Source organism: Rhodnius prolixus, unplaced genomic scaffold, assembly GCF_049639745.1.
Source record: "Rhodnius prolixus isolate KJV_2025 unplaced genomic scaffold, Rpr scaffold_25, whole genome shotgun sequence".
NCBI classification, from domain to species: domain Eukaryota; kingdom Metazoa; phylum Arthropoda; class Insecta; order Hemiptera; family Reduviidae; genus Rhodnius; species Rhodnius prolixus.
In genome coordinates, this window is record NW_027411585.1 from 264,778 (window position 1) to 277,518 (window position 12,741).

At 33.4% G+C, this 12,741-nt stretch overlaps 1 protein-coding gene across 2 annotated transcripts in view; it reads left to right on the forward strand.

Moving 5' to 3' along the window:
- Window positions 1-12,741, forward strand: part of tna (Zinc finger MIZ domain-containing protein tonalli) — a 134,238-nt gene that overhangs the window by 7,055 nt on the left and 114,442 nt on the right. For both annotated transcript variants that reach the window (XM_074116727.1, XM_074116728.1), the window contains exon 2: window positions 4,540-4,722. In XM_074116727.1, the coding sequence (XP_073972828.1) occupies window positions 4,540-4,722 (183 nt within the window). The remainder of the gene's footprint in view (window positions 1-4,539; window positions 4,723-12,741) is intronic.

Consider the following 12,741-nt stretch of genomic DNA (forward strand, 5'->3'; position numbering starts at 1 on the left):
GGCGTCTTAAATAAATGAGATGGCGGGTTAAATAAATGAGATGGCGTCTTAAATAAATGAGATGGCGTCTTAAATAAATGAGATGGCGTCTTAAATAAATGAGATGGCGTCTTAAATAAATGAGATGGCGTCTTAAATAAATGAGATGGCGTCTTAAATAAATGAGATGGCGTCTTAAATAAATGAGATGGCGTCTTAAATAAATGAGATGGCGGGTTAAATAAATGAGATGGCGTCTTAAATAAATGAGATGGCGTCTTAAATAAATGAGATGGCGTCTTAAATAAATGAGATGGCGGGTTAAATAAATGAGATGGCGTCTTAAATAAATGAGATGGCGTCTTAAATAAATGAGATGGCGTCTTAAATAAATGAGATGGCGGGTTAAATAAATGAGATGGCGTCTTAAATAAATGAGATGGCGTCTTAAATAAATGAGATGGCGTCTTAAATAAATGAGATGGCGTCTTAAATAAATGAGATGGCGTCTTAAATAAATGAGATGGCGGGTTAAATAAATGAGATGGCGTCTTAAATAAATGAGATGGCGTCTTAAATAAATGAGATGGCGTCTTAAATAAATGAGATGGCGTCTTAAATAAATGAGATGGCGTCTTAAATAAATGAGATGGCGTCTTAAATAAATGAGATGGCGTCTTAAATAAATGAGATGGCGGGTTAAATAAATGAGATGGCGTCTTAAATAAATGAGATGGCGTCTTAAATAAATGAGATGGCGTCTTAAATAAATGAGATGGCGTCTTAAATAAATGAGATGGCGTCTTAAATAAATGAGATGGCGTCTTAAATAAATGAGATGGCGTCTTAAATAAATGAGATGGCGGGTTAAATAAATGAGATGGCGTCTTAAATAAATGAGATGGCGTCTTAAATAAATGAGATGGCGTCTTAAATAAATGAGATGGCGTCTTAAATAAATGAGATGGCGGGTTAAATAAATGAGATGGCGTCTTAAATAAATGAGATGGCGTCTTAAATAAATGAGATGGCGTCTTAAATAAATGAGATGGCGTCTTAAATAAATGAGATGGCGTCTTAAATAAATGAGATGGCGTCTTAAATAAATGAGATGGCGGGTTAAGATTATGCGACTTCAATACCTGGGTGACACAAATTTAAAAAGAGGAAAGAATTTCTTTTACTTTAAATTGAAAAAATTAAATGGTAGAGGTAGATTACTTTTATCGACATCGATAAAACAAAACGAAGAAGTTTTCTACAGAAAATTGTGTTAAATTCTACAGGGGGGGTCATTAGCCTTTTGTTTTATTAAACAATTGTAGACCGAACGGCCAACAGGTGTTTTGCCTATTTTGATTCATAAATTGTTAAACTAACTTGTTCATGTTTATTTTTGAAGCAGATGTGAAATGGTATGAGGTCGTCAACAGAAACGATAACATTTTTCTTTTTTTAACACATTTATGGAAAAACAATGGCTATTTAAAAATTGCGTAGATATAATGCGGTAAGCAACAATAACATCGCTAGAAAATTTAAAACAAAACAACTTATTTTAAAACTAAAACTAGATTCAATCGAGGTCGATTCACGAATCAAAAAAAGTAAAATCCGAAACTAAACAGAAATAAAATTTAATTAAAAAAGCAGAAAGTATATTTAGTGGTTAGGAATTTAGAAGCAGGGGTGGTAAAGAAGCTAGTTTGTGTTGCACCCCCACTTTCCCTCTGTGCATGCGCCCCCCTCATCACTTGATTGTGTGTGCTTTGTTGTAGAATTCAGTTTGTCTGAACCTTGGTTAATCAGTTTGTGTTCTTAGCGCTTTATCATTTTTATTAATTCCTTTTTCACGTTGTCCCTTTAATCTCTTGCTTTTAATGCACTGTTCAGCCCTTATATTATATATTTATCTGTTTATACATATGTATAATAAATAACTTGAAAGCATGATTAAATTACAGCAGCAAAGTAAAGTTGCAGGACTAAATTCTTCCACAAAATATTTGCAAAATTCTGCTTTCCGTGAGAGAAGAGGAAGTGACATGGCACGGACAGAATCCACTTTCTCTTTCTATACATTATTTTCAGTTTATCTGAATATCAGTTGGACCAACCACAAAGTATTGGCTGGCAAATATACTGTTGATGTTAGAGACTCTCAAGGATACCTTAGCCTGTTAGAGCCCTCAAAACACATGGAAATTCTAGAAATTAGATTCAAGTGAAGATGGTTTATTGTATAAACAAATAGCATTCCAAGATCACTAAATACTGAAATGTCACCGAAACCAAATGTCAAATTTAAATTTCTGCGATTTCCCCATATTTGAGTTTTGCTGGCCACTTCACACATAAAGACCAATTAGTAATCGAGGTACCCCGCCCCAGATCCAAAAACTCCATTTCAAAATTTAGATACTAAAAGAAATTAGTCCTGGAACTTAATTACAAACTTATTTGATTAATTACAAGAATTCCTCAGTGGAGTAAAGTTCAGATTTTCAAATTGAACCGAGTGTAAAAATTTGCTTTACTCACAGTAGGTATAAAATTTTTACTGCAACCACGTATAAGCTCTGCGTCTAATGTGCATACAAAATATACAATATGTAACTTTAAAGGTGATGCTAACGAATTTATTTTATTTCTAATCAAAAAGATATTAAATTAAAATGTATATCGATCAAGAATGTTTACTTACCAGTTTATAGGGAAGGGATTAGCTATGAGGTTTGCGTACTGGACTCCCACGCGGAGGTCCCGGATTCGAATCCAGCTGCTGACCCTTAGATTTTTTCTTCCTAGGAGCTTCTTACAGCTCATTGTCCGGTGATGGACAGTGTGGTTTGTAACGAGAGAACACTGTCCGGAGGCCGGCAGTGCACTGAAAAAAGCTCCGGGCGCCAATAACCTTAGATGTTGACGCGCCTTAAATCACAAAAAAAAAAAAATACCAGTTTATTGATTACTCTACTAGGGGCGCTGGACGTGAGGCTTCCATTACAAAACTATTGTCAGGCTCGCTCTCCTAGAATTGTCAGCAATGCCGGCAGATATCCCTCAGCTCCCAATCTCCTGTGTGCATTCTCACTAGTGTTGGTGAAAAGTACATGCTGATTTATTGAGTAGTAGTTCTTAGTGTTTTCTTTCTCAACTTTATTTTCACCAATTTAGCACCTGGAAAGGACCTGTAGATGCTGGCTGTGTTCCTAGTTAGCTCATCCTCTAATGCTCTTCTGTTTGAAGATCGAAGAAGAGTTATTTCCTGCCTAATTCAGTTTATAGATTTTCAGCTCGCAGTCACCGATTTACTTCTCTCCAGCCTTCTCTGATTCATGCAAACCTCGAGTTTCTCTGCCACTACATTTCTTCATCAAGGCGTTAGCCTCGTCCAAAACCATTCGTAGTCAAATCACTCTCTCTATCTATCATTCAGCTCCTATCTCAGCTAATTCGAAGAACTTCACATGTCTCCCTCCACCGAGGAAAGCTGTTGCATATTCTCCAACATAAACACCCACTAATTAGGAGCTCTCGGCCGTTTCAAAGCCAGAATCCGCTGGATATCCGAAAATATAATCACCTTGCTGTATTGTCTCTACCAACCAGACATTAGCGTTCAGTTATTCCACTGATCTCGCTTCAATACCACACACTCTACTTATTCATTAAAATCTCAAATATACATTTTAATAATAATTATATGTACATATCTTAGATTAGTAATTTAATAAAAATGATTTAGGTACATTGCTCAAGTTAAAAGACGATGGCTGCCTTTACTTTCAGTCACATGAGAAAAAAAGTTTAATTTTATTCACCAACTATTTGATTGAATTATTGGCACATAAATAAATGGTTGCAGAAAAAATATATCTTTAAACTTTTGGTGCCAGGTTGGACTGGTCTTGGAAGGCTCTCCACTAGGCAAAATGGTGTCATGATCGGCCTGTGGTAAATTTGCTCAATCTTTCGATTGGTAAAGATTAAGAGGTCCGTAGCTCTCATCTGTAGGAGTTGAAGTCTTTTCTGCGGGGGAGGGGAATTGACATCATTCTCTTACGTCATTTCGGAATTAAATTTTCTTTTAAACTCGAAATGGGCTCGAATATATTGCCGACGTCGATATTGAGCGTGTTCAGGGAGGGCATTATAAAGAATACGTAACATCAACTCCTCTGAAATCTATAGTCCCGAAGAAACAGTTTCGAATCTAAAGTTTCGAGCCTACTGTTCATTATCTCTGCCATTAGCGGGTAGATCCTCTACTCTTTAGTATTCAGCATTAGTTTCAAGTCAGTGGGATGTTCTTATTGCGCTAGTAAGTAGAATTGGAAGTGACACATTAAGAAATTATAAAATGACACCGTTCTGGACACCTGTTGGGATCGGTACCATTTGGTCAGAAATGTTTCCTTCGAAAAGTTCAACCTGGCACACCCGACATTTTTTGTGTATGTTTCTTTTACTCAATTGTGCGATATTTTCGTAAACTTATCTTAAATAAAGTTAAGGTGATGAAGAGCGTAGTAAGGTAAGTTGGGGGTGCTGTTGCAGGGAGTGGTCGCCAGGGGGTGGTGGTGGAGGCGGTGGGCAGCAACAGCTGAGCGTCGTCACGACCGTCTGGGGTGTGACCACGTCCACGCAATCGGAGGCGGCGTTCCAGGCGCCGGGCAAGCAGCAACCTCCGCCGCCGCATTACAACCAGCCTCCCAACTACAGGCACTCCACTCCTGCCGGGTAAGTCCCCTTTCTATAACTTTATAAATAAGTATAAATAATTAACTTGAAGCATTCGGCCGCTCTGCATCCAATACAATCGTCACAAAAAAACAAAGGTCGAACAAAAAAATCCCATGTTAGGCATTCCACCTGCCGTTGAATGTGTTGAAATGGAATTCGCTGGGATCGTGTAGAGTGAGGAGTTCTTCGGCCCATGTTGTGTCTCCAAGGTCATTCGGCCTTTTTCACTACCCTTGTGTTTCTGCAGGTATCAGCCTGCCTAAATATGTATTTTTTTGTTGTTGTCTTGTCGGCTACCCTGGTGCCGACTCTCACTGCAACTCAATAACTTATTGAACAACTATTTCCCCTTTCTAGAAGAAACAAAAGATCTCCATTCCATCATTCTCTTCTAGAAATACAAAGTATTAAAGTGGAGCTGTGGTCGCCTCCTCGTGCTGGCGAAAGCAACTGTACCCATGTAATCATAACTTCTTCTATAGGCAGCCATCAAGTTGTGCCCATTTCTGTCAGCGACACCAGTTTTCTTGATGACCAGTGCAATAGAGTTACGCAAAGTTGTTTTTCATTAGGTTACAGTTAAACAAGTCTCATTAAGAAAATACAAAAATCACAGTTTTCGTGGGTAAAAAAATGAGAAAATCAACAGTTATTTTAGTGCCATAACGTATTAAGCCACTATATCTACTATTAAGTGACTTCACAGGAATGGGATATTTCGGCCACCCTATTTATGCGTATACCCTGACATTAAAGGCAAAATTCCCAGTTGGAATTCAAGCGTTCTTAAGGCTCGTTTATGATGCTATTGCCCTAGAAGCTACTGACCTTGACATACTGTGCAGAGTGAACAGCATTGTTAAGGCTAACAATACCCTAGATCTAGATTCTTAACGAGAACCTTGAGGTAGGATGTCGATGAAAATCAGCAATAAAGGGTAAAGCTGGCACAACTTCTGCAACATTATAGATTTATAAGTACAATAATTGTGCCTTTCCTGTGAAATATAATAATATTTAAAGTCTAACTCATAATTTTTTTAATTATTAAATTTTCACATTATTTTAAGAACATTTTATAAAGCGTCAACAAAGACAGCAACAGTTTACTCGATTCTTTATTGTGTCTTGTTGCATATTAACTAGTCAAGGGAAACATCTTATGTGTACCAATACCGATGGTTCTCGCCTCCTCGTCAACACCAACTATCCGAGCTACATCAGAGATTATCGCAATCACTATACATCCCCGAGAGTAGTCTTTGACTGCACATGGTAGAAAACTATGAAGGAGAAGCAAAAGGGAGAACTTAGCACTTTGATATTCACGAGATCCTAATAGTTTAAGCCCAATCACAGAACTCGTTCACGCAGACCTAGAGCTAATAAGAAGATTATTTGCTGGCAAATCAAATGCTCGCACTTGTCGAACTATTTGTGGCGATGCTCGGGTTGCTAAAATCACTGTGCATGGCTCAGTGATGAATACAAATTCAAAATTGTAATCAATCATTTCCTGTTTGCTTTAAAACTTGGGCGGCATATTGTGGGTGGTGTTGATAACTGAAATCAATGTCATACAAAAGTCAAATTCAATTTTTTTACTAATGATTTTAAATTCATAACCAAAACTCATTGCTAGCTACTCTCACATTCTGGGGCCCACCATATCCGGTAATTTCGACAGACAACTCACCCAGCAGTTCAGTACCAAGGTTCTCCATCGTGGAAGTGATCGCGTTGTTTTTCAGAAAAATAATCCTTAATAATATTTTTTAATTTAAAGAACTATCCTGATCAGAGTTGGGCAAAAATTTAATCAATTAAAAAACAATTGAATTAAACCGAAATTTAATTTTAATCATGATTAAAATTAAAAAATTTAATCGGCCAAAATTAGTTGATTAAAATTAAATTCACTTTTAATTTAATCGGAATTTAATCAATTAAAATTTTTAATCATAACTAAAAATTAAGATTAAAATTAAAATTAAATAATCATAATTTTAATTGATTGAATTAAATTCCAAATTTAGTTTTAATCACTTTGGACGATTAAATTTTTTAATTTATTAAAAATATGAGAGATTAAATTTTTAAAACTAAACATTGCCAATGGTTAAACCAGAATCGGACAAATGCATCTTTATTCCGCCTACCTAGTGCCTCTTCTCTATCAATATTATTACTTTTCCCAAACTTGGCACCTTCATTCTACCAGTCTGGTGTCTCATCTATACCATGTTAGTGACTCTCAAGACTTATATAGGACCACCTTACATTCACATTTAACCATGTTTACCACTCACTAGACTTAGATAGGACCACCTTACACTCACATTTCACCATGTTTACCACTCACTATACTTACATAGGACCACCTTACACTCACATTTCACCATGTATACCACTCACTAGACTTAGATAGGACCACCTTACACTCACATATCACCATGTTTACCACTCACTAGACTTAGATATGACCACCTTACACTCACATTTAACTATCTTAACCACTCACTAGACTTAGATAGGACCACCTTACAATCACATTTCACCATGTTTAACACTCACTAGACTTTATATCTTCTAAAATTATAGATCTGTGCACAAAATAACTGTAGTTTATAATTGAGAAAAACAAAATGTACAAGAGAAAAAAATTCCATACCAATACGTGGTTCACAGTGGGAGATATAGAACGGCCATAATTTTATAGAATTTCATGACCCAAACAATTTTCAACCCTTTATATCTTCTACATTTATAGATCTGTGCACAAAATAACTATAGTTTATAATTCAGAAAAACAAAATGTACAAGAGAAAAAAATTCCATACCAATACGTGGTTCACAGTGGGAGATATAAAGCGGCCATAATTTTACAGAATTTCATGACCCAAAAAATTTTCAACCCTTCAAATCATCTACATTTATATATCTCTGCACAAAAAAACTGTAGTTTGTATTTGAGAAAAACAAAGTGTATAAGAGAAAAAAATTCCATACCAATACGTGGTTCACAGTGGGAGATATAGAACGGCCATAATTTTACAGAATTTCATGACCCAAAAAATTTTCAACCCTTTATATCTTCTACATTTAGAGATCTGTGCACAAAATAACTATAGTTTTTAATTGAGAAAAACAAAGTGTAGAAGAGAACAAAATTCCATTCCAATTCGTGGTTCACAGTGGAAGATAAAGAACAGCCATAATTTTACAGAATTTCATGACCCAAAAAATTTTCAACCCTTTATATCTTCTACATTTATAGATCTGTGCACAAAATAACTATAGTTTTTAATTGAGAAAAACAAAGTGTATAAGAGATAAAAATTCCATACCAATACGTGGTTCACAGTGGTAGATATAGAACGGCCATAATTTTACAGAATTTCATGACCCAAAAAATTTTCAACCCTTTATATCTTCTACATTTATAGATCTGTGCACAAAATAACTATAGTTTTTAATTGAGAAAAACAAAGTGTAGAAGAGAACAAAATTCCATTCCAATTCGTGGTTCACAGTGGAAGATAAAAAACAGCCATAATTTTACAAAATTTCATGACCCAAAAAATTTTCAACCCTTCATATCTTCTACATTTATAGATCTGTGCACAAAATAACTATAGTTTTTAATTGAGAAAAACAAAGTGTATAAGAGATAAAAATTTCATACCAATACGTGGTTCACAGTGGGAGATATTGAACGGCCATAATTTTACAGAATTTCATGACCCAAAAAATTTTCAACCCTTTATATCTTCTACATTTATAGATCTGTGCACAAAATAACTATAGTTTTTAATTGAGAAAAACAAAGTGTAGAAGAGAACAAAATTCCATTCCAATTCGTGGTTCACAGTGGAACATAAAGAACAGCCATAATTTTACAGAATTTCATGACCCAAAAAATTTTCAACCCTTTATATCTTCTACATTTATAGATCTGTGCACAAAATAACTATAGTTTTTAATTGAGAAAAACAAAGTGTATAAGAGATAAAAATTCCATACCAATACGAGGTTCACAGTGGTAGATATAGAACGGCCATAATTTTACAGAATTTCATGACCCAAAAAATTTTCAACCCTTTATATCTTCTACATTTATAGATCTGTGCACAAAATAACTATAGTTTTTAATTGAGAAAAACAAAGTGTAGAAGAGAACAAAATTCCATTCCAATTCGTGGTTCACAGTGGAAGATAAAGAACAGCCATAATTTTACAGAATTTCATGACCCAAAAAATTTTCAACCCTTTATATCTTCTACATTTATAGATCTGTGCACAAAATAACTATAGTTTTTAATTGAAAAAAACAAATTGTACAAGAGAACAAAATTTCATACCAATTCGTAGTTCACAGTGGGAGATATAGAAAGGCCACAATTTTACAGAATTTCATGACCCAAAAAAATTTCAACCCTTTATAACTTCTACATTTATAGATCTGTGCACAAAATAACTATAGTTTTTAATTGAGAAAAACAAAGTGTATAAGAGATAAAAATTCCATACTAATACGTGGTTCACAATGGGAGATATAAAACGGCCATAATTTTACAGAATTTCATGACCCAAAAAAATTTCAACCCTTTATATCTTCTACATTTATAGATCTGTGCACAAAATAACTATAGTTTTTAATTGAGAAAAACAAAGTGTAGAAGAGAACAAAATTCCATTCCAATTCGTGGTTCACAGTGGAAGATAAAGAACAGCCATAATTTTGCAGAATTTCATGACCCAAAAAATTTTCAACCCTTTATATCTTCTACATTTATAGATCTGTGCACAAAATAACTATAGTTTTTAATTGAGAAAAACAAAGTGTATAAGAGATAAAAATTTATACCAATACGTGATTCACAGTGGGAGATATTGAACGGCCATAATTTTACAGAATTTCATGACCCAAAAAATTTTCAACCCTTTATATCTTCTACATTTATAGATCTGTGCACAAAATAACTATAGTTTTTAATTGAGAAAAACAAATTGTACAAAAGAACAAAATTTCATACCAATTTGTAGTTCACAGTGGGAGATATAGAACGGCCACAATTTTACAGAATTTCATGACCCAAAAAAATTTCAACCCTTTATATCTTCTACATTTATAGATCTGTGCACAAAATAACTATAGTTTTTAATTGAGAAAAACAAAGTGTATAAGAGATAAAAATTCCATACTAATACGTGGTTCACAATGGGAGATATAAAACGGCCATAATTTTACAGAATTTCATGACCCAAAAAAATTTCAACCCTTTATATCTTCTACATTTATAGATCTGTGCACAAAATAACTATAGTTTTTAATTGAGAAAAACAAAGTGTAGAAGAGAACAAAATTCCATTCCAATTCGTGGTTCACAGTGGAAGATAAAGAACAGCCATAATTTTACAGAATTTCATGACCCAAAAAATTTTCAACCCTTCATATCTTCTACATTTATAGATCTGTGCACAAAATAACTATAGTTTTTAATTGAGAAAAACAAAGTGTATAAGAGATAAAAATTTCATACCAATACGTGGTTCACAGTGGGAGATATTGAACGGCCATAATTTTACAGAATTTCATGACCCAAAAAATTTTCAACCCTTTATATCTTCTACATTTATAGATCTGTGCACAAAATAACTATAGTTTTTAATTGAGAAAAACAAAGTGTAGAAGAGAACAAAATTCCATTCCAATTCGTGGTTCACAGTGGAACATAAAGAACAGCCATAATTTTACAGAATTTCATGACCCAAAAAATTTTCAACCCTTTATATCTTCTACATTTATAGATCTGTGCACAAAATAACTATAGTTTTTAATTGAGAAAAACAAAGTGTATAAGAGATAAAAATTCCATACCAATACGAGGTTCACAGTGGTAGATATAGAACGGCCATAATTTTACAGAATTTCATGACCCAAAAAATTTTCAACCCTTTATATCTTCTACATTTATAGATCTGTGCACAAAATAACTATAGTTTTTAATTGAGAAAAACAAAGTGTAGAAGAGAACAAAATTCCATTCCAATTCGTGGTTCACAGTGGAAGATAAAGAACAGCCATAATTTTACAGAATTTCATGACCCAAAAAATTTTCAACCCTTTATATCTTCTACATTTATAGATCTGTGCACAAAATAACTATAGTTTTTAATTGAGAAAAACAAAGTGTATAAGAGATAAAAATTTCATACCAATACGTGGTTCACAGTGGGAGATATTGAACGGCCATAATTTTACAGAATTTCATGACCCAAAAAATTTTCAACCCTTTATATCTTCTACATTTATAGATCTGTGCACAAAATAACTATAGTTTTTAATTGAAAAAAACAAATTGTACAAGAGAACAAAATTTCATACCAATTCGTAGTTCACAGTGGGAGATATAGAAAGGCCACAATTTTACAGAATTTCATGACCCAAAAAAATTTCAACCCTTTATAACTTCTACATTTATAGATCTGTGCACAAAATAACTATAGTTTTTAATTGAGAAAAACAAAGTGTATAAGAGATAAAAATTCCATACTAATACGTGGTTCACAATGGGAGATATAAAACGGCCATAATTTTACAGAATTTCATGACCCAAAAAAATTTCAACCCTTTATATCTTCTACATTTATAGATCTGTGCACAAAATAACTATAGTTTTTAATTGAGAAAAACAAAGTGTAGAAGAGAACAAAATTCCATTCCAATTCGTGGTTCACAGTGGAAGATAAAGAACAGCCATAATTTTGCAGAATTTCATGACCCAAAAAATTTTCAACCCTTTATATCTTCTACATTTATAGATATGTGCACAAAATAACTATAGTTTTTAATTGAGAAAAACAAAGTGTATAAGAGATAAAAATTTATACCAATACGTGATTCACAGTGGGAGATATTGAACGGCCATAATTTTACAGAATTTCATGACCCAAAAAATTTTCAACCCTTTATATCTTCTACATTTATAGATCTGTGCACAAAATAACTATAGTTTTTAATTGAGAAAAACAAATTGTACAAAAGAACAAAATTTCATACCAATTTGTAGTTCACAGTGGGAGATATAGAACGGCCACAATTTTACAGAATTTCATGACCCAAAAAAATTTCAACCCTTTATATCTTCTACATTTATAGATCTGTGCACAAAATAACTATAGTTTTTAATTGAGAAAAACAAAGTGTATAAGAGATAAAAATTCCATACTAATACGTGGTTCACAATGGGAGATATAAAACGGCCATAATTTTACAGAATTTCATGACCCAAAAAAATTTCAACCCTTTATATCTTCTACATTTATAGATCTGTGCACAAAATAACTATAGTTTTTAATTGAGAAAAACAAAGTGTAGAAGAGAACAAAATTCCATTCCAATTCGTGGTTCACAGTGGAAGATAAAGAACAGCCATAATTTTACAGAATTTCATGACCCAAAAAATTTTCAACCCTTTATATCTTCTACATTTATAGATCTGTGCACAAAATAACTATAGTTTTTAATTGACAAAAACAAAGTGTATAAGAGATAAAAATTTCATACCAATACGTGGTTCACAGTGGGAGATATAGAACGGCCATAATTTTACAGAATTTCAAGACCCAAAAAATTTTCAACCCTTTATATCTTCTACATTTATAGATCTGTGCACAAAATAACTATAGTTCTTAATTGAGAAAAACAAAGTGTACAAGAGAACAAAATTTCATACCAATTCGTAGTTCACAGTGGGAGATATAGAACGGCCATAATTTTACAGAATTTCATGACCCAAAAATTTTTCAGCCCTTTATATCTTCTACATTTATAGATCTCTGCACAAAATAACTATAGTTTGTAATTGAGAAAAACAAAGTGTATAAGAGATAAAAATTCCATACCAATACGAGGTTCACAGTGGTAGATATAGAACGGCCATAATTTTACAGAATTTCATGACCCAAAAAATTTTCAACCCTTTATATCTTCTACATTTATAGATCTGTGCA